This window comes from Carassius carassius, chromosome 1 (assembly GCF_963082965.1).
Source record: "Carassius carassius chromosome 1, fCarCar2.1, whole genome shotgun sequence".
In the NCBI taxonomy this organism is placed as follows: domain Eukaryota; kingdom Metazoa; phylum Chordata; class Actinopteri; order Cypriniformes; family Cyprinidae; genus Carassius; species Carassius carassius.
The window spans coordinates 32,170,038-32,192,222 of record NC_081755.1 but is presented as its reverse complement, the minus strand read 5'-3'; the positions used below and the strand labels follow the sequence as shown (position 1 = coordinate 32,192,222).

At 38.5% G+C, this 22,185-nt stretch overlaps 2 protein-coding genes and 1 long non-coding RNA gene across 3 annotated transcripts; 1 reads left to right on the top strand and 2 right to left on the bottom strand.

The window, feature by feature from the left end:
* Positions 1–4,707: 4,707 nt before the first annotated feature.
* LOC132145459 (protein lin-7 homolog B-like) lies at positions 4,708–10,603 on the bottom strand. The gene is made up of 6 exons (XM_059556519.1): positions 10,337–10,603; positions 8,242–8,360; positions 7,086–7,157; positions 6,793–7,002; positions 6,512–6,675; positions 4,708–5,426 (listed from the first exon to the last, which is right to left on the bottom strand). Exons 1-6 carry the CDS (start codon positions 10,410–10,412, stop codon positions 5,405–5,407), a joined length of 663 nt encoding a protein of 220 aa, XP_059412502.1. The 5' UTR covers positions 10,413–10,603; the 3' UTR covers positions 4,708–5,404.
* A 1,850-nt stretch (positions 10,604–12,453) lies between these two features.
* On the bottom strand, positions 12,454–20,909 carry LOC132145449 (U1 small nuclear ribonucleoprotein 70 kDa-like). The gene is made up of 10 exons (XM_059556496.1): positions 20,713–20,909; positions 20,010–20,163; positions 19,762–19,824; positions 19,457–19,511; positions 19,309–19,373; positions 19,157–19,219; positions 18,981–19,062; positions 14,970–15,071; positions 14,576–14,675; positions 12,454–14,041 (listed from the first exon to the last, which is right to left on the bottom strand). Exons 2-10 carry the CDS (start codon positions 20,154–20,156, stop codon positions 13,252–13,254), a joined length of 1,467 nt encoding a protein of 488 aa, XP_059412479.1. The 5' UTR covers positions 20,157–20,163; positions 20,713–20,909; the 3' UTR covers positions 12,454–13,251.
* Positions 18,593–18,934, top strand: LOC132145457 (uncharacterized). Its single transcript, XR_009434465.1, has 2 exons — positions 18,593–18,728; positions 18,800–18,934. It is a non-coding gene; the product is annotated as an uncharacterized LOC132145457 (long non-coding RNA).
* Positions 20,910–22,185: the final 1,276 nt, after the last annotated feature.

The window sequence follows — 22,185 nt, the reverse complement described above, 5'->3', positions numbered from 1 at the left end:
TGTCATTTAACCATATACACGCCAAGAAACAAACCTGTCGCTATTTCCGGCATTCATACATGATTTTTAAAAAGTTCTTAAAACAAAAAAAACCCAAACACATTCATTAACCCATCACTTAGTAATGCAGAATTATATTCTACAATTAAATAAACGATTAAATAGGGCTATTAATAGCTAGATGTATATTTCAAATATTATACAAGAAATTATACAGAAAGTGAAATAAATGGCACAAAGATTAGCTCTACTTACATGTTGACCAGTTGGCCAGCAGGAATGTTTCTTTTACCTCGGTCATTGTGTGTTCCCAGGGGCCATAAATTACCAGTGTAAATCTATAACCCTGATCTCAGTCCATACTGATACGTGTCTCCTTCTTATGGGTGTTCCGAAACAAGACGGCGGGATTTGTGTCTGTGTGAAAACGGCAACAACAATACACCAATTAGGATAAGCACCAGGTCAGGTCCCAGAATTCTGCATAAGCAGACTCAACATCCAAAGGAAACCAGATAATGCAAGCTGGGCAAAAGTAGGCAGATATCGAAAAAAAATATCCTGAAGGGACACGCCTAAAAATGGAAACATTTTTTGCCTGCATTAAAAATTGCAGGCTAGATTGTAGAATGTTCTAATCAAATTACACCACAAGAAAACCTGAAGACCATAAGAGGTCATAGATGTCTAGACATGGTCAATAATGATTATTCTTTCTGATCTTTTATCTATCCCTTACCTATATTTGATTTGCTTTTAATAGTTCTCTAAAAGATAAATCTAGCCTTCTCTGTTTCATAATCTTTGCCTTCACCTGTTAACTTAAATTTTATTCATCCAGCTCCCATATATGGCCTTAAATCGGTCTTGCTTGCTCTCTCGCTCTCTCTTTGGCAAGCTGCCGGAGGAAGAGCTGGGGGAGGAGAGTCGCAAGAGCAAGTAGGTGGAGGAAACTGGCTGGGACAAAATTCAGACTATATTGCAACATTCTTATTTATTCTCTATATTTTACCCATTACCCCACCCTCTCTGTTTTGTTTTAGGCTCTCTTTATGAGATCACGAGCAGAGAAAGGTATGCTTAAGCACACACTACTGTGCAACCCTCTTGAGTTGTCTAGGTGTGCAGCCAACTGCCTCCTCAGCAATATTTCTGTCTCTTCCTGGTCTTCCCTCTTTACTTGCAGCATTTGTTTCCCTGGGATTTTAAGCACACTTCCTGTAATCTTCAGAATAAAATGCACTAAATAATTTCATATGTAGTCAATTACAGCACACTGGGAAAAATTACTGACCTTCATGTTGTGCCAAACCTTTATGACTTTTTTTCTTCTGTGGAACATAAGACACTATTTTTAATACAAGGTCAACAACTTCAGTATATGGCCAAAAACCTGAATGATCTTCAAAATATCTCCACTTGTGTTCCACAGAATAAAGTCAGTCATACAAATTTCAAATGACATGAGCATGAGATAAGCAAAGAATTTTCATTTTTGAATGAACTAACCATTTAAGGATAAAGAAAACATACATACAGGAACACACTCCAGATTAATAAATCAATGCTTCCACCAATAACTTCTAACATATTTTTGTTCTCCATTTATTACGTAGTGACAAAAGAAAAGCATGGAAATTAAGCAATATTGACTAAAACATTTTTTTAAGTTTAGATCAATTATAGCAAAACTGAAAATCAAACCATCCACCCTAGTTTGTCTATTTTCTTATACCATAGACATCTTATTTCCTCCATATGTCTGATTCTCAGTACTAGTAACACACCCCTACCACAATCTTCTTGCCATTTCCCCCTACTCTGTGCAACACCAGTGGCTTGCGATGTTGGGGGAGGCACAGGTATGGTAAAACTACATATACAGACTAAGTTTACCCCTGTGGGGCACAGGCAGAGGTGTGTGAGGCAGTCGAGGTTGACATGATAGAGTGGATGGAGCTTTGTGAGCAGGAAGTCGACTGTGAGCTCCGCTCTTGGTAAGGGTTCTATTAAAGGTAGCTGAATCCAGGACAGAGCGAGGAGACAAATCTGACCTGGAAGAGAAAAAAAGGGTTATCAATAACAGAGGAAAATAAAATGATTTAGTGTGACAAGAAAAAGCACAAGACTCTCAGACTAGTTTTAATACATTGCATGCACATACTAGTGCTCTGAAGTCTATTAACTTCTTGCCTTATCTCTATGCTGACCATCCACTTAGCTCATATATTACTTTGTCAATAGAAAACACATTTGGTGGGTCCTCTGAGACTAAAGCTCTTCATTCCATAGCATAAGGAAATGCCTTTGTATATTCCATACCATTGCTGTGTCAGTAAAAGAGCTAAAACACAGGAAGAAGGTTTAAGTGCTCTTAAAACAATCTCACCAGGCCAGAAGGTGAGATGAGCGATGCTTCACTAAATCATTTTAATAAGGCCTACAGCAGGCCAACATGTAAAACAAAGCATATGTCTAATGCTGCAAATTCAAAGTTGGATGAACCTTAAGCTTAATGATCAAAAAAGGGATAGTTCATTCAAAAATGTAAATTCTGTCATCATTTCTTGCCGTCATGTTGTTCCAAACTTATGACTTTCTTCTAGTATGGAACATAAAAGAAGAGTGTTTTAACAGGATTGTTTACAGAATGAAAGAAGATGGGGCCCAAAACAATACTGTATGCACAAATAATAAAATTTTTGAGTTCAGTGAAGAAAGAACATCATGCAGGTTGGGAATGATATAAAATTAAAGAATTATCTTCTTTTTTAACTATTCTTTTACATCATCTCAAAAAATGGTTTGCAATCAGTTCTAAACCCTAAACATACTGTTTGTTAAAGTGTCCGTTTGCAAAGACATTTTTTGTTAAGTTAGATTCTGTGTAGAGTGTGTTACATGCACTATAATTCTAAATAATCAAGCAATGCAAGATATCCATTCTGCTGCTATACACCGTTAAAAGTCAGGAACTACTTGGAGCTGCACATTATTCACTATAGGCCAGATTTCAGATTTACATCACCCCTGATGTTCTGGTGATTTCTGGAACTAAATGCCTAACTAAATGCTTTGCTCTAATGGCATCTAGAAGTAGATTGCTCAAATAGTACATTACCCTCGACTTACATCTTGGGACGGAATCACGTCAGTAAACCCTTTGATCTCCCTCGTCACTTTTGAGAATCCGCCACAGCTTACCTCAGATCTCAGAATTCACATTTAACCCATCAGTGCATTCACAGCGCCCTCTGGTGGTGGAGAGTTACCTGTTAAAGTGCTTGAAGTCGGCCGTGGTTGTTACGGTAACGTTACTTGTTCCCGCACAAACGCCATTTGAGCCGTTTCGAGCTTTCTGTTCAGTGCCTGATTAAAATCAAGAGAAGTGCGAGTCATTCCATCAGCCTAGAAGCTCCAGTGGAAATAAAACTACAGTCAGTCGAGCGCTAATGAATCCTCATGGCTAGAGCTATCCATTAAGATACTTTGCATGAATTAGCATTTTTTTTATATTGATGAAGTTACTGCACGTTGCCTAACATTTAAAAAAAATATATATATTCCCCCCTTTGATTAATAAATGGTTAGTAAACATGTGTGAATAGGATAAATTCAGGTCTTTCGGGACACTTTTTGCCCGAGATGACTCCTCATAAAGTTACAAATGATTAATAAACGTTTAAGATGTAATGTAATGTTTACAGACTGTTCCATGTCACTTTCATTGAAATGGTCTCAGATTTTATTTATTTATTTTTCTAAAGAAAAGGATGGACAAGTAGACATTTTTCCTGAGCCTCAGCCTCTTTATCTCACCTGCATAATGCTAAAGTGTTCAGCCGGAGGTTCACGTGCTGCTAACTGACCTGTCCTGCATTTCACTGATAAGATAAGAGACCACTCTCACTGTTGGCCAGTCTCTGAGCTGCAGAGGATCAAATCGACACATATGAATGATATACAAAAAGGCATTAAGTTCCAAATACCTAGCAAAATCTCCAAAGACACACACACACACACCTCACCCTCTGGGCCAGCTCGCTGAGGAAGTGTGTGGTCTAGTGCCCAGGGGCTTTAGAGATTTTTTTTTCAGTACAGAGATCCGTTCAGTGGCTTTCTGTCATGCTCAGTGTGTGAGGTGAGGTGAGGTGAGGTCCTTGGCGTCCTTCAAACAGACCAAACTCTTTGTTAAGTTATTTTGTTCAGTTTCGTTTTCAGTCAAATAAGTGGCTAGAATAGCAAGCTGCCAGCTTAACTGTAGTAACAACTCCTCTTGTAACTAGGGTTTACCATGATTTTTGTAAAAGTTTAATAAAACAAACTTGCTTGGCAACCAAGTTTGATGTTTCTCGTGTCTACCTTACCTTGCAAGTTTTAAAGTGAAAACGGAAAAGGCGTATGTCCAATGGTTGGGCTGGTTTGGACATTTCGTCCCTGGTTTGCAAGTCCTAGACCAGTCAAATTTAACTCCAAAAATCAAAGGAAAGTACATTGTGATATTTTCATGACAACGAATCCCAATTTTCAAAATTAAATTCTAATAAACCATAATGCAAAACAAATGATCTCTCTCATTATTACAAAAAGAATACAAATAAAAGGTATATGGTAATTATTATTAAAATAACTATGATATTTTGTCAAAGCTTTGGTTATCATGGTAAATGTTTATAATCTGTGGGCATAAATTAACTCACAAGACTATTAAATTAATTGCTGGTTTTAATGTATGAATAAATTTATAAATACTCAAAAATTCAAGCATTGAACACAGGCACTGTGGCTGGCAGCACAAAGCCACTCATAGTGATGACCGTATTAGAGTATGGCATGCTTTGTACAGAGCAATCCGTTCATTCAGGAAGTGTCTTCTGCAATTACAGTGTTTGTGTCTCCTGATGTAGCTCACACAGAGTAGAACACGTAATACAAGAATACTTACAGAACTGGAATGCATAGCTTTAACGCTGTTGTCAATGCATGTTTTCTGAAAACACAGACTCGATACAGGAATGAATGAATAATGTTCTAAGTAGGAGCCATCATACCATTCAGTTCAGCAATAATCCTACGGGAAAAGACACAAAGTCCTAGAAGTACACACACTGTGTATTTGCACTAGCCAACCCATTTTTAAAGTTCTCTTCTTTGCTAACAGACACACACAACCCCCGAGAACATCACAGGGTGCAGGGTCCACATAAGAACACAGATGCACTATACTGTCTCTCCCCCTGCATGGCCAGGGAAAATAGTAAATTTGAGGTCTACAGGTTTTGAGATCGTTCCACTAACATAAATAGCTAAGGGTAGTCTACAGTGATCTCCTCTGGGTCTTCTTTCATCCTATAGGAGTAGAGAGGGTGGGAGAATGGATCGGACGGTCAGAGGTTGAGACTGGTTAACCCCTGGACTCCAAAGACCTGTCGGTGAAAATACAACAGACAAAATTTCAAACACAGATTGGCTACTAATGCATTTAGTAGAATATTCCATATTTCATTAAAGACATTTAAAGGAATAGTTCACCCAAAAATGACAAATCTGTCATTAATTACTCACCCTCATGTCATTCAAACCTGTAAGACCTTCGTTTTTCTTCGTGACACAAATTAAGATATTTTTGATGAAATCTGAGAGCTTTCTGACCCATCATAGACAGCGATTCAGCTACTACATTCAAGGCTTAGAAATGTAGAAAGGACATTCATATAATAGTCCATGTGACATCAGTGGTTCAACTGTAATTTAATGAAGCTACGAGAATACTTCAACAATAAACTTTAATCTACACTTTCTTCTCTTCCATGTTAGTCGACACACGTTCACGAGAGTACCACGATGTATAAGTGCACGTTCTCGTAGCTTCATAACTTTACAGTTGAACCACTGATGTCACATGGACTATTATATCTATGTCTTACTACGTTTCTGGGCCATAAAATGTTTCTGTTGTGTTGCTGTTTATGCATGGTCAGAAAGCTCTCGGATTTCATCAAAAATATCTTAATTTGTGTTAAAAAAATAAACGAAGGTCTTAGAGGTTTGGAACGACATGAGGGTGAGTAATTAATGACAGAATTTTCATTTTTTGGTGAACTATCCCTTTAAAATGAAAATTACATTTTTATTTTTTAATTTTAACAGTCTGTTGTACACACTGTCTACTGTGATAAACACAATAGATGTGGTGAGATACACTACCATTCAGTAAGATCTGAGGGAAATGAGTGCTTTTATTCAGCGAGGATATATTAAATTTAAAACGGATCAAACGTGACAAAAGACATCCATGTTACAAAATGTTATTTTGTACTATTCATCAAAGAATCCTAAAACTGTATCACATTTTATGCAAAAAAACATTAAATATCACACTTGTTTTCAAAACTGTTGAAACAAAACTAAAATGTCTTCTGATTAATGATGGGCTGAGAGAGATGATGAGAAAAGGAAAGAACAACAGAGAAAAGGTATGAAAGGAAAAGAACGTAAGAGCCACACTCACGAGTAGCTGGTATGTTGCTGGCGTCTCCTGGCACTTCTCATCTTCTCAAATCTGGCTTCCATCTCCTCGAGGACCTTAGGGGTGTAACGCACCACCAGCTTCACCGAACCCTGCGCATCCTTTAGCAGCTCTACAGCTTTCTCATGATGTTCTCCCTCCACACTCTACACACAATGAAGAAATAAAGGATGTTTTGGCATCTGTTATTCTGGCAAAACACAGCTCCTCAAAGCAAGGTCACGGTCACACACAGAAACCAAAATCGTAATGTCCCCACATACCACTCCATTAACAGAGAGCAGCTGGTCTCCTCTCTTCAGACCACCCTGTCGGTCGGCAACACCCCCTGGGATGACCCTGGAGACGTAGATGGGAGAGTTTTGTTCTTTTCCACCCATGATGTTGAACCCGAGCCCCTCGTCTGTTTTAGGGAGTTCGACCACTCTTGGGTGTGCATGGCCTTCACTGGCTGCGAACGCTGCTACTGTGGCCTGGAAAAAAACAACCAAGTGTTTTCTTCAGTATATAATTATTCTCGATCAATACAGTTGCAATTTGTTTGGTAAAAAGTTACCTTTGCAGTGGCTTGTGCTCGGACCTCTGGCCCACCTACAATGTCCAGTGTATCATAAAGCTGCTCATAGACCTTAAAAAAGGGACAGTTATTTCAAATGTTTGTACTTTACAGTTAGTAAGATTAACAAATATTATCACATTACACAATGCTTTGCAGATCATTGATTAATATACATTCAAATACATTCAAATGCCATGAAACTTTGATTCATATTTTCAAGTGCATACATAACTCCGTTAACAAACTGCTGATGTCTTTTAACAATATAAAATTGTTCATTGTTGACTTCATATGAAATGATAATGTACAATCTGTTGGTTATTATTGCAAAATAAAGCCCAGTAGTATCACACAATAACTTGGCGCTATGGGTTTATTTTGTGACAATGACTGTGAATGTCCATTATCTTGCTTCTTACACAGCAGTTGATTACCAAATAAATATATAAAATAAATGGGCATGATATATTGATTTTAGTGAAAATAATTTATATGCATTCTATATAAGAGGAAAGATACCTAATCCTATATTTAAGCTCTCATACAAAAACCAAGTGTGTAATAAAAGTTATTGTGCAAGTTTTATCAGTAAATCCTATGTAAGCTTTGTGAAGTAGAAGGCACTTTTAAGTGGAATAAATCATAAAGTAGACATACTGATCAAAATCTTGTCTTCCTATAATATGTTATCTCTCAGCTATGAAAAAGAGCAGGGCATCTGAAGGACATGTGAAAGCTGAATGAGTCTGACAAGAATATCTGTGTAAGCTGTGAACAGACTGGACTCTGCCATTGAAACCCATTACTACAAATCAAGGAGTGAGTTATGGAGACTGAAGTGGGATGCTGTCTCAAGAGACAAGAAAGTGAGTCATCCAGGAGGAACAGTGCAGCACAATTCAGTCTACGAGAAAAGACCAAACACGTGTGGTAGGAGGCAGACGACAAATGCTGTCTGATGTGCTGACACATTTCACTTCAAACCTTAATTTTATACCTAGCTATTTATGTTCCATTAGTGTTCTGTGAAATCAGTACAAAAGTACATCAAATGAATGCAATACGTTCCAAATGAACAGAATCCAGCAAACCGTTTTAACAGAAACAAAGTCACAAGCGTCCTTGTGTTTTAAAGGGCTGTGGCAGCCTTTACCTCTCGGATGGCAGCACAGAACTTGCTCTGTAAAACTCTCTGTAGAGCCTGGAGTTTGGGAGGAGGAAGTTCACCGCTTCTCTGAAGCCTGTCCAGCAATTCTATCACTCGACAAACATCTGACAGAATATAAAACATTACAGAAATATACATTCAAAAAAAATTAAGAGTATGGACCGATGGACGAATGGATGGATAGGTTAGTGGATAGATAGATGATAGAAAGATAAATAGATGAATGGACGTACGGACAGATGGATGAAAGCAGGCACATGCACACATAGACATGAAAGGGGGCTTGAGCACCTGCCCTTTTTATTCCTGGAGAGAAAGTGCCCTTTTTTCTGGGATGCTTTTTTTTTTTTTTTGAAAAATAATATATATTTCTGTTTGTACACAGCTTCCCTGTCAAACAAATATATTTATTGAAATATAGTATCTAAATATCAGGTCAGGAGTTCTGAAGCTCTCCCTCTCCCCCGATTGTTAAACCCGATTGTATTGCTTCCGCTAAAGAAAATAGTCCGCTCCGTCTCTACGGTTAGAATCCTGTGAGTCCATAGCAACGCTCTGTTTTTCATGGCAACGGTCTGTTATACTGATTATAACAGACCGCATTCTACATTGGAATTCAACCAAGCCATGTAATAAAATAAGTTAATAAAATAAGCATATATCACCACCAGGTGATATGCTTTAGTTATTTTGTTTATCCTATTTACCTGCATTTCCCTGTCAATTAGATGCAAATGTGCGCATTTTAACTAGTTGACGCCTAATTTGCATACAGAACGTCCCCAGTTATTGACTTACATCAAGAGTCTTTCCCCCTGAAATTTAGAAATCTAAATTGGTGAATTTAGAAGAAATCTACAGATGCAAACAGATGGAGGATACACTCTAAAAAATGTAGTAAATCTGAGTAACTGCATCTGGTACATTAATAAATAAAACTGAGTAGAAATAAGTTAACATTAAACTTTAAAAATAACAATATTTATAAATTAACTATTTAAGTAATTTAACTTTTTTTTATTTCCTCGAAACCTTTATGAAGAGTTCAGATGAAAAATCCTCTAAGTGCCATCTGAAATTTCCTTCAATAATGATCATTTTTATCAAGCTTGTATGTATGTTCACTTATTTCACATTACTGGCAATGAAAATTACCTATTAATTGCCATTTAAGTTAAATTACTGAACTTAAATACGAGCTTGAAAAAAAAAGCTCATAAGAAAATTTCAGATGGCACTTAGAGGCTTTTGCATCTGAACTCTTCATATATACTTGAAACTAGTAGCATAGAAAATGTGTTCAAAACATGCACATTGTGGAATGGTTTCCTTTGCTGCTCTATAAACTATAAACCTAGTGAATACTAAGGAGACCATGGTTTCTGTGAACTGATTATTTTGTAGACATCTTTTGAAAATGAAACAATTGCGTGTGTTTGAGGAAGATAAATTAATTAACTTTTTTAATTATTTTTTTTTTTAAAAAGAAGTCGCAACTCTGACTTTTAAAAAAAAAATATTTAAAAAGTTAATTAATATATATATATATAATTAATATATATATACTTTTTTGTTAAAAAAAAAAAAACTAATTATGAGAAGTGCCCTTTATTTCACTTGAGCCCCTGCCCCTAAAAATGTCTGTGCACGTCCCTGGATGAAAGTATGGATAAAGTTCTGGAATTATTTATTTTTTGAAGCCAAGTTGTATTTTTAATTACGGTTTTATTTTTAAATACTTTCCTTGAAAAGTATCAAAATTACATTTGTCTAATTCAATAAAGTAGATCATCTGGTTTTCTCAAGCCAAATAAAAGGGACTACGTAATATTATCAGCAGCGCTGCCGATGAAGAAATCTAAAGTAGGACAAAATAACAGAAAAATAGGCAATGCATTTCAAGCGTAATACAAACACAAGCACTCTCTACTGGGGACATCCATTCACTCACATCGTGGACACTCAGTGCTGGTGAAGACACAAAAACAACCTGTCAGCTCATTGGTAAGGCTATATCTGCCAGAGTATTTCCGAACAGCACTCGCGTCTGTTGGGACAGAATTTAGTAAATGAACGTTACCTCTTTCCAAGCAGAGCGGTTCCGTCAACGCCGCCATCTCCAGCTCTTTCCCCGTGTGATAATACGAGGACATCATGAAGACTGTCTGCTGCAGTGCAGGACTGAACCGCTTCCAACCTTCTTTTACCAGAGGTAGAAGTGTAATATAGAAGATATAGGTTTGAAGCCGAACGAGTTTTTTTTTTTTTTTTGTAAAATCAATCGCTTTCGGCAGGTTCGCAGTGAAAGAGAAGCTATGGTGGCGAGATGCGCGAGCCGCTTACTGAATGAAGCCTGGTTTATACTAGAGTTGTGACGTTCGCGAACGAACCGATTCTTTTGAACGGCTCATAAACATGAACGATGGGGGCCGAGTCGCGGCTGGAGGGGAGCCGTTCTTTCTGTCGTTCTTTTTTCCTATGCGTGTTTCACACAGATGCACACAAATGAGCTCCTCCGCGAGACAGAACAGTTATAGGGGGAGGGGCGCACCCAGCGCAGGCCAACCCTTTATAGCGTTATGTTATTAGTTATTAGTTGTGCATGTTCATTGCAGCCCACTTTGTTATTGTTCATTGACTTGAAGGGGCTGATGTCCTATTTGCAAAGTTTACAGTAGTAATAGTATGTAGTATGTAGACATTTCCATTTTATTTATTCTAATTTTATCTACTTTAAATATTTTTTGTTTTCTATCAAAATGTTCTTGTGTGATAACAATGTTCTTGTGTGAAAGTGTTTGTAGTAAAAGCTGTTTTGCACAGAAATTCATTGCAGCCGGCTTTGTTTTTGATGTTTATTTGAGTAGGTATTGTATGAATAACATAAGTCAACGTAGCTTTACACACACACACACACACACACACACACACACACACACACACACACACACTTTGTACTAAAGGTAAATCCAAAATAGTGATGTCACTGTCTAAGCAGAGGGATTTGTGCAACCCTATGGAATATAGTCCACACATGACAAATGAGGTAATAATCAATATTTCAGATAATTCAAACTCAGATATTGGTGTGTGATATCTGAGTTTTAATTATTTGACTACAAATCTCACCTCATTTTTCCTCCCAGTAATTATTTCCAGGATAAACTGAGATGCCCCCAAGCTGGCTTCTTAAAACTGACTAAATATTTAAAAAGAGCCAAAAGAGCCGTTCTTTTGAACGGCTCTTTGAAAGGAACGGATCGCGAAGATCCGGATCCCCTCAAAGAGCCATAAATCCCATCACTAGTTTATACTCGACGCGTCCACAGGAGCGCGAAGGTGCGCGCGGCAAAAATGACGTCATTGCGGTGTGGGCGGTCCTGCGCGTTGGGTTCGCAAGACCCAATTTCGCCTGGCGGTGTGCGCGACATTTTTTGTAACAACGCGCGCGGCGCCGCATCCGAAGATGAACGACTTCGAAGCGACTTTGTCCGAGCTGGTTCGTCTGTACCAGCATATTTATGATCCCTCCATGCTGCATTAATAAACTTCTTTTATATTACTTTCAGCAATTAATAATACAAACTCAGTTACTGTGAACTAATATTAACAAACTATAAAAATTGTATTTTCATTAACATTGCCAAAGAATAAAAGGTAACACATGTCTACAGTGGTCAACATTTGAAATGGATCTGAAGTTGATCAAAGTTGTCCAAAGACAACAACAGGTATTGGTCATAATTCATGTATAACTTTGATGAAAGGTTTTGCTCCACTTCAAATGTTGTCTACTGTACACTAAATGACATTACATTTACGAGATGCTAAATATCAAAAGAGTTCTATGTATATCTTCTCAACATCATATTGATTCCGGCAAACTACTTCTTCGCCGCCGATTCCAGGTGGTTTAGAGGAGAATTACTCAGAGTCGCCCCCTGTCGGTTAAAAAAATAGTACAACGGCGAGCGCGTCAAGTATAAACGCCTCGTCCGTTTGCGGAGGTGCGCGCGCAGTCTGCGGACACTCGCGCTGCGGAGCCAGGCGAAAGTATAAACAAGGCTTGACGCAATCCAGTACGTCAGAGGCGCGAGCTCAATCAGAGACTGTCAGCTCGCTATTACAACCTAGTGGCGTATCTATCATCGTTTATAAGGCAAGACTTCAGAAATAAGCAATAAGTGATCAAGACAATTTGGCAATAAAAAGCGTTTATTCAAGAATGAAAAGCAGAACCAATACGACCAGAGTTACAAGCTCAAAAAAAAAAAACAACCTAAGAGCGATTTTTCTGAACCCCTTGCAGACATTCCCATTTAAACAAATTTGTGTCAATGTTGGCTGCCTTGGTTACTTCAGTAAAATTAGGGGTCACTGTACAATTTGCAAACGATCCATATATTGAACCAAATATAAAACAAAATGTACAAGACAAAATATAGAAAAAAAAGTTACAGAGAAATGGGGCAGATATAAATGTATCATTATACGAAAAACGTTTAAAACCATCAGGCAAATAACTCCTGTAACCAACAAACATCTATGAAAATGGACATAACTGTACTAAACAACCCCTATCATCTGACAGTTACCCATCTCTTACAAAATAAACTACATTGTAATAAACAGTGCCTTGGATAAAGAATTGATGTCAGACAGGGAAATCAAATGTTTCATAAGGCTGGTTATTTAGTGAAGTTTAGGCAAACAAAGCCCCAGAAATAAAATAACAGGGCTCAGAAAAAAGAAAAGAAAAGAGGCTCACAGTTCAACTACATGATTTTTTTTTTTATTTTAACAAAAGGATGCTTCTTACCAGGGAGACACTAAGATCTCACTGTGATAGCTGTTGGTAGTACAGTATAATACTTACACACTGTGGACATAGTGCAAGCAAACGGTGGAGGCATTAAATAATGGTAGAGGATATTTGTGAATCCAATCAACATTACAACTGTACGACCTCTGATGATTCACACAATGGTGGCACGTTTAGTATTCATCGCCCTGGGGCTCCATCTTGTATCCATTCTCATTGGAGGCATAGCCCTCTCCTGATTGCATGGAATCCTGATCCATCATCCTCATCCCATCCTGTGAACCCTCTTCTGACTGTGGCGGCAGCTGATCTTCACCCTCTTCACCTCTGTTACCCAAACCCTCCTGATCTCCTGAGGACGACACGTGTCTGTCTTCCCTACGGTCCCCACGGTCCCGATCGCCTCGGTCCCGCTTGTGCTCACGATCTCTATCCCTGTCTCGCCTTCTTTCCCGATCTCGGTCTCTATCTTTATCTCTGTGGCTGCGCTTTCTGTCACGGTCTCTCTCCCTGTCTTTGTCTCGATCCCGTCCTCTCTCCTCTCCTTCAGGCCCTCCGTCCTCCCCTCGTCCTGGCTCACCACCCAAGGCGTCCTCCATACCCCGATCTCCTCCTTCGGGCATCATGCCATCACCTAGCCCTCCCATGCCTTCCTCTCCTCCATCCACACCCTTCCCTCTCTCACGGTCTCTCTTTCTATCCCTGCTCCTGCTTCTCCTCTTGCGGTCTCTTTCTCTGTCTCGGTCTTTACTCTTCTCTCGGCTGTCTCCGGAAACACCTCGGTCTCTTTCCCTTTCTCGGCGCCGACTACCACCGCCTGCCTCCTCCACTGGAGTCGCGAGGACCCTTTCGCGTTCACGAGATCTGGTACGTCTCCGTCTCTCTCGGGATCGAGTACGACGGCGCTCACCGCGGTCCCGGTCTCGTTCCCGACTACGATCCCTGCGTTCACGATCCCGATCACTGAGGGATAAGAGACAACAGAGGTCAGGATTGGAAGACTGAAATGTACCTAGTTAAAGGGATAGTTCACCCAAAAATTTCAATTCTGCCATTACTCATCCTTTTGTCATTCCTAACCCGTTCATCTTCGGAACTCAAATTAAGATTTTTTTTTTAATCTGAGAGCTTTCGGACCCTGGAAGGACAGCAATACAATTCAAACATTCAAGACCCAAAAAGGTAGTAAAGACATGGTTAAAAAAGTGTGACATCAGTGGTTCAACTGTAATGTTATGAAGCTACAAGAATACTTTTGGTGAATGCACAATAGAGACTAACACAGAAGAAAAGAAATAGTTGAACAAAGTCGTTAATTTTAATTTTGTTTGCCCACAAAAAGTATTTTCATTGCTTCATTACATTACGTTTGAACCACTGATGTCACATGGACTATTTGAATGATGTCCTTATCTTTCTGGGCCTTGAACGTGGTAGTAGCTTTTGTAGTTTTTCTGAACTAGCCCTTTAAAATCAGTCATGTCCAACTCAACTTACCTTCCAATTGGTCGGTCATCATAGCGGGAGGTGTCGTCTCTGCCAGAGTGCTTTATGTTGACATCTGCCCCTCCTCGCCTTGTACCACCAAGACCTCCGCCTGTACAGTGAAATAAAAGTACAATGAAGACTTCCCATCTTTGGGTAATTCTGGCACTGGAGAGCCACTGTCCTTCAGAGCTTTGCTCTAGAACAGGAATGTCCAATCCTGCTCCTGGAGGGCCACTATCCTGAAAAACCAGCTAATAAGAATCTTCTGGATTAACAGAAACTTCATTAAAATCTGGGTAGGCTGGAGTCAAACTCTACAGGACAATGGGCCCCCCAGGAGCAGAACTGGAAAAACCAAGCCTTGAAAAGAGCACTTGTTTAGAAGAGAACAAGAAATGCTCACCAAGTCTCCGGGGGTGCCATCCTTTGACCGTTCGTCCTCTTTCAACATCAACAAGTACTCTACGTCCATCAATCTTTTTGCCATCTGCGTGCTTATAGGCAGCTAGGGGAGTTGATAGACAAGCAGTAGAAAAGAAGAGATTGAGGGATAAAGGGAATAAGGAGAATACAGAGAAAGAAAGAGGTGGACAATGAGAAACAAGAATACACAAAACAGTATTTCCTGCTACATACCTTGAATTTGGGAAGAACTCCTTTCAAACATGTTAAGCTATTTAAAGGCACACGCTTACCTCTGAATGGATAAGCCACCAGTAATGAGATAAATAGACAATGTTGCCATCCATTAAAAAAAAATGTACAAAAAAAAAAGCAAAAAAAAAAAAAAAACTTCTACATCACGTTCAGTTAATGATTACACTTGGATTTAGACACCAACAAATATGACAAAAACAGCTTTATTAAAAAGCTGGACAGTAGTGACTAATGTTCATTGATTATAAATTGAATAAAGACTGCATACCTTGGAATAATTTCAAAGCACAATGCTTTGGAAAAATCCTAACCTTATTAATGTTCTAAATTTAAGGAATATTGCAAGTATCTTAATTCTTTAAATTGAAGTATAACGCATTGGGAAAAAGCGAGAATGCTCTAAATTCCAAATCCAGACATCAATTGACAAAGTCCAAAGAAACTAAAGCATGTGCTACAAAAAGCTTTGTGAAATACAGGGGTAAAAAGCCATTTCTCTGATATTCAAAATGAATTAAGGATTGTCTGAGTATTACAGAACTTAAGTGATGCAAATAAAAATCGAGGCAGTTCAAGGTAGATCACAAAAACTAGGAAGCATTGTAATCAACAGCTTTGAGCACACAAGTCATCTCCAAATTTAGGGTGATCCTCATTAACTACCCATTAATGCCATTTCACTCTCATTAAATCTTGAAAAAAGGCACTTAGTGAACACAGTTAAGCTAAAAGCCACACTCTCCATTCTCCAAAATCTTTCAGGAACATTCATTCACACTTAGCCTACACAATTTCTATGAGCAGTTACCATTCACACGCACATCATGACAAACTAAAGGGGAAAAAAGAAAACATTCTGGTAGAGCTTTACTTTTAGATTCTATATTATAAATAATGGATTTGCTATAATTACCACTTTTAAATAGGTTACAAAATTCTCACAATTCAATATGGCCAATACCTTTGGTCCCTTTCCTTCTGCTGGTCCAAGATAAAAGTCTAAGCCCATAAGAATTTAGTCATCTTAGTGTTACCACATTACCTGGAGATGCTATCTTACCATAACACCTGGCCAAGGATGGAAGTCCTTGATGGAAAACCCCACGGAAACGTAGCCTGGTGATTCCAGCTGCCTTGAATCAAAACGTCCTTCAGTACATTTGATACTCTTTTTTTTTTTTTTACCACAACTGGACAACCTTGAACCAAGGAATTGATCCAATCCTTCAACAAGTGATACGATGAAATCCACGAAGCTACTCTGGTCTGCACTGTCGATGACGTTCAGTTGAAACCCATTATGAGGGCCTTACCATCAAACCCTCAAGTTCTTTCACACACATCTCCTTACATCTCAACTAGAGGGCCTTACCAACAACCCTCAGACTACCATACCAGACTAGAGGGGCTTACCAAACACCCTCAAGGCACCTACCCAACGAGGGCCTTACCATCCACCCTCATTTTTAGCAGTTAACAGAGGGCCTTACCAGAACCCTCACCTGCCTAACCAATTAGAGGGGCTTACCAACCACCCTCATATCCATAACAAAATCTCTCATAGTCTTGATGAAATCTACTTCGCAAGTGACATTTAAAAAGATCTCCCAATATGCTTACAATTTTTTAAATCTAAAAATTACAAGAATATGAATAAATAAATAGTATGAACCCTTAGCCTTTCTGTTAAGGGAAGTAAAATTTTAATTCTAATATTTTATTGGTTGCACCCATTTTTAGCCCACTTGGGAGTTGTATAGATAAAGCTTATTTGTACACATAGGAAAGGTTACTCTCCATGCAGCTCCTCGCTTCTCAACCTAAATGGGAATTTTAGATTTATGGAATAAGTATCTCACAGAAGAATTCTGGGACAGAATTTAACCACTGAAGCGGTACAAGGTGAATCCATGACAACAAGAATCTTTAAATGTAATTGGGTTCCATGCAGTGATCTGAATATCCAATGCCCTTGGTTAATCTATTCTATTAAAGCAAATTCCAAACATTCTTTTTGCCTATACACAATCATCAATACCAATTAAGTGTCAACTGTGAAATCATTTACGTAATAAAAGAGTTATGGTTTTGGCCTATAATATTTTAACGCTTAGCGATATAAAAACAGCTGTAGTAATGTGAAATATTAATTCACATTATTAATGTGCAACACAAATGTAGATCAATTTTGTCGTTGCAGAGTGTGTTATGGTGCAGTCACAATTTCTTGGTAAAAAAAAAAAAAACATTGTGTATTGTCAATAGCTATACATGAACGACAGGTCACACAGAAGTCACTTTCAAACTAACCAGCTTTCTGCTGGTCAACGTGCAAATTTGCGAGACCAACTTGAACCGGTAGTGAACTCTGCAGGGAAATCTTTCGCCTTCCTGAAATGCAAAATTCCTGATTCGATTCCTTTTAAAATGACAAGCTTGCTAAAACTGCCTTAACCAAACAGCAAATGTGACTGCACCTTTGTGTCAGGTATTACGTATTAAGCAAATAAATTTGCTTTATAAAAACAAAATCTATTCTGCATGCTTAAAAAAAAAAAAAAAAAAAAATCAAGATCAGCTTTTCAATTTAACATAACTCTAATGCATCGTTGCAATACATCCAAAAGGTTCTCTTTACTGCACCACTCTGTTTCAAATGCAAGTTCCTACAGTCTAAATCTCACAGAGTACAACCACATTAGTAGTAGTACGATGGCTTTAATAGAAGAGATTAATGGTAGGCTCAAACTCACTACAACGGGCCCAAGCCACACTCAATGACATCTGGAGGCCCTATGTTTTAGCCATAAAAATGGGGCAGTGATTTGGTAACACCTAACCTAGAATTAGGTGAGGGGTGTAAAGAAATCTTACCCATCATACAAACCCATCATACCAACCATATACTGAGCTGTGGTAGTAGGGTGTAGATGTATCAAAACCATCATCAAGATCTGCAAGCCAGCTCTGGCCAATAGCCATCAGAGATAGGCGGCTGCAGTAGCAATGAGAACAACACACAATTAATAGAAAGCATTGACTCGCTCCGCAACACTTCAGTCATGAACGCCCCTGTGTGTGAACGGAGTTATACTAAAGCCTTGATATTAATGACTGATTGTGCACCAGACATGAACAGGTGTGTAAGTATATGGGTCACCTTTTTCACAAGAGACGGCCTTAGCCTTTAGCTTACCATCACCGCTCCGGTCGGAAACACACTGCTGTGTCACACTGCCTAAACATTACAGAGATGCCATAAAGTGGCAACATTCATCAGAATGTGTGTTGGGCTAATGCACAGCCACACGCCACTCTCCCCCCCCCCACATGTGCTGCACTGTCACACTCACACCAAATGCAACACACATACACACGGGGGGGAAAAACAGGAATATACTACGAACACAGACATAATAGGGTTGACAAGCGATCATACAAGCACACAAACACGCACACAAATGGAGTTTTATAACTTGCCAGAGTTACACATGCTCATATGCAAGTTTTAAATATTGAGTGGTTGGCTACACCTAAATATGTGGTCATTGCAGGAAAAAAAAAAAACTAGAACAGACTATACTATACTTTTTCAGCCTATACAACATACTTTGTTGCTTCAAAATAAAAAAAATTAACAGTTTTCATGGGAAGAAAAGAATGAATGATTCCTTGTATTAACAGATGGCGTAGCTGGTCTGAACACTGTTTTTAGTCTTTTAAGGAATTTAAAGAATGAGAAGTCTTGGTCACTCACAGTGCATGTCTCTCTCGTGTTCGTATTCAATGAACGCATAGCCTCTTGGTTTTCCCGTTTTCTTGTTGTACACAATATAGATCTAATAAAACCAAATAAATTCAGGAATGAGTCTGCAGGATTACAAATGGACAGTAGCATACTATGGAATTGGGCTAAAGTTTAGTATAACTTACACGTTTGATAGGACCATAAACTTCAAACTCACGGCGTAGTTTGGATTCTGTGGTGTCATAATTCTGCATGAACCGGAAAAAAATGGTAAGATGTGCATTTTCAAGACAATTTCTAAACATTTGGATTCTTGTCAGTCAACAAAAGCACTCACAACTCGAGCCACAAACAAGGTCTTAAACGCATCTCCTTGAGCATTAGGATCGTTGTGTGGGTCCCCTGTGGGAACACAAGAAACAGTTTTTAGGGTTTTATAATAGTGTGTTGTATTGGTTCTCTTAGTAGTGGGTTCAGATACATACATAGCTTCAGTTCTCCTTCCACCACAACTTGCCTCCTTTCCATCTTCTCCCTTCTCTAGAATTCAAATCAATGGACCATATTACACAAAAAAATTCCAATGAAAAGTGTACTATATAAAGTATACTACTCACAATCACTTGTGAACACAATGGCAAATGTATTAATAAATCTTAAAAATACTGTTCTGTCGTCTTGAACTCAAAGTCCCTGAAAAAAAAGCCTGTCAACAAGCTTTACTCCATTCAGCATTAGAAACCATGAGTAAACTTTCCATAAAAACTCAATTCAGTCAAAACTTGCTCACCTTTCTCTCCATCCTCTCCTCCCGCGTCTCTGCTCTCGTAGGTGGAGGAGCATCTCTGGGGTCCTGACCAACAGTGGGCAAAAAAACATCATTATATAACAATACTACACAATAATGATCAAAATATATTTTATAATTCGCATTATACATGCAACACTTTTTATCAAAGACTTGAAATCTGATCTGTAATATTCTTTAAAAAAAAAATCTATAAAATAATCGTTTAGATAAAATACGACTAAAAGCACCTCAAAATGCCGGATGAAGGGTGCGATACCGCAGTATGGCTGGTTGTGATGCTTCTCATGGGGCAGTTTCTCCAGCTGGGGCAGGAACGGGATCGGGTCCCGCGGGGCAAACAATGCCAGCAGGTTCGGGGGGAGAAACTGAGTCATTGTTCACCTGGGAACGAGAAGTGGACATGAATTAACTCAGAACCTGGAACAACCTTTAACATTTACCCCAAACACCATATTTGTGCAGTTACAGCTGGGTAAATTATTAATAAGAGGAGATTCCAAGAAAAAAAAAGCAGCAGTGATATATTTACGTTGGTAAACTTAACCCGAGAAGGGAACTTACTGTTTTTCAGTAAGTTCTAACGTTAATCTAACGTTAAGCATTTCCAGTATCTGTATCATTAAAGTTACTCCCCCTAACTTAAACGATTTTCGGGAAGTTAAGTTAGCAGCTAGCAGTGTCTGCTACCTCGATTAGCTTCTTTCAACCAAACAACACCATAATCGCACTACATTATTGATTAAATAATCCGCGTTTTCACTATTCTGTTTATTATAGTAAACAAATCGAAACGCTTCACACAAATGATGGAAGTGCACTCTCTGTAACACACGTGTAAACACAGACTCATCACTGGTGAGGGTCAGTTGCAAGTAGTTCACGGTTTCTGCTGATCAGATCAGAGATGAGCGGCCTCCTGAAGTCAGTTACCTCAGCTTCTCACTCGGTTCCGACGAAACCTCCGAGTTCAGCGCAGAAACTCCTCTGCGGCTGTCTGTAGAAACTCTTCGTGCGGGAACTTCTTAAATACCTTTAATATTTTTGTGTGTTTTCGGTCCACACAATACCCAGCGTGTATCCTCACCGAGCTTAACGAGCCGTTTCTTTCTTAAAATGGCGCGAGGCCGCAAACCACGCTGGTATTTTACGACGCTTGTACTCGTCTGGTGAAGGTTTACGTTAGGGGCGTGGTTACGTATGACAAAATAAAAGCTTTGACTAGAAGTTGACCATCTTCCGTTCCTGTTTGTTTTGCATCCTATGTATGTTAAATTATTTTGGATTGATGTTGAATCTAAAATTAATATAAAGCAAAGAGATGTTATATTTTATTTTGAGCTTTTTCTTTGTTTTCCTTTCTTTCACAAAATGTGAATGTAATTATGAATGCAAATGTAATATTCATTGGTTTATCTCTTTCGTACCAGTACACATGTATTTATTACATATTATTTGGTTTTATACAACATGTAGATACACATTTGTTTTCCATTTTCATGTCTTCACTACATAAATCTGTGTTATATGCAACTGCATTATTTGCAATATTTGCATTGGGCAAATGTCCAATGAAATTGTTCATTGTTATTAATTTTTGTTGCTTTGGCGTACAATGTTCAGCGTCCTTGAGCTCGGGAAAGGCGCTAATAAATTAAACATATTATTATTATTATTATTATTATTAAGAATGCCTGAAACCCCAATACAAATATAGAAGCATAAAAATGTATATATGTGTGTTTATGTGTGTGTGAGAAAGAGAGAGACTGTAAGAGTTCGAGTTTTGTGTTTCTGCCCCTGCCATTCCTGCACAAGATTGTGGCACTTTAATTCATGAATGTGATCTAACAAAGGTAAATGACACATTTTGACCATATGTGCTGTTTATCTATCTTATAATTGGGATGAAGTAAACATCTGTTGAGTACTTTAACATAATTGTTCATTGTTGATTTAAAGGGATACTCCATCCCCAAAATGAAAATTTGTCATTAATCACTTACCTCCATGTCGTTCCAAACCCGTAAAAGCTTTGTTCGTCATCGGAACACAATTTAAGATATTTTGGATAAAAACTGGGAGGCTTGTAAATGTCCCATTGACTGCCAAGTAAATAAAAGTGTCAAGGTCCAGAAAAGTATGACAGCATCATCAGAATAGTCCATCTGCCATCAGTGGTTCAACCGTAATGTTATGAAGAGATAAGAATACTCTTCCTTTCAAGTGTTTCAAGTCTCTCATAAATAAATCCTTTGACATTGTGTTTGCATGTCATAGCCACATATTTGACTGTGGAACTAGTATGTCATTGTCTGTTCAGAAGTATAATTATAAGTTTTCTGCGAGGCCTGTGCTCTCCAGCACTACCGCGAATCGAAGCGCTGCTATGTTTGCAACCAGCAG

Excerpts from the sequence above, each read along its gene's own strand:
- LOC132145459 (XM_059556519.1), bottom strand. The coding sequence starts at position 10,412 with ATGATGTCCTCGTATTATCACACGGGGAAAGAGCTGGAGATGGCGGCG. Across the intron at positions 7,158-8,241 it reads TCTGTGCTGCCATCCGAGAG|GTCTATGAGCAGCTTTATGA; the intron begins GTAAAGGCTGCC and ends CCCTTTTTTAAG. Across the intron at positions 7,003-7,085 it reads GAGCACAAGCCACTGCAAAG|GCCACAGTAGCAGCGTTCGC; the intron begins GTAACTTTTTAC and ends GTTTTTTTCCAG.
- LOC132145449 (XM_059556496.1), bottom strand. The coding sequence starts at position 20,156 with ATGACTCAGTTTCTCCCCCCGAACCTGCTGGCATTGTTTGCCCCGCGG. Across the intron at positions 19,825-20,009 it reads CCTTCATCCGGCATTTTGAG|GACCCCAGAGATGCTCCTCC; the intron begins GTGCTTTTAGTC and ends ACTGTTGGTCAG. Across the intron at positions 19,374-19,456 it reads GGAAGGAGAACTGAAGCTAT|GGGACCCACACAACGATCCT; the intron begins GTATGTATCTGA and ends GTGTTCCCACAG.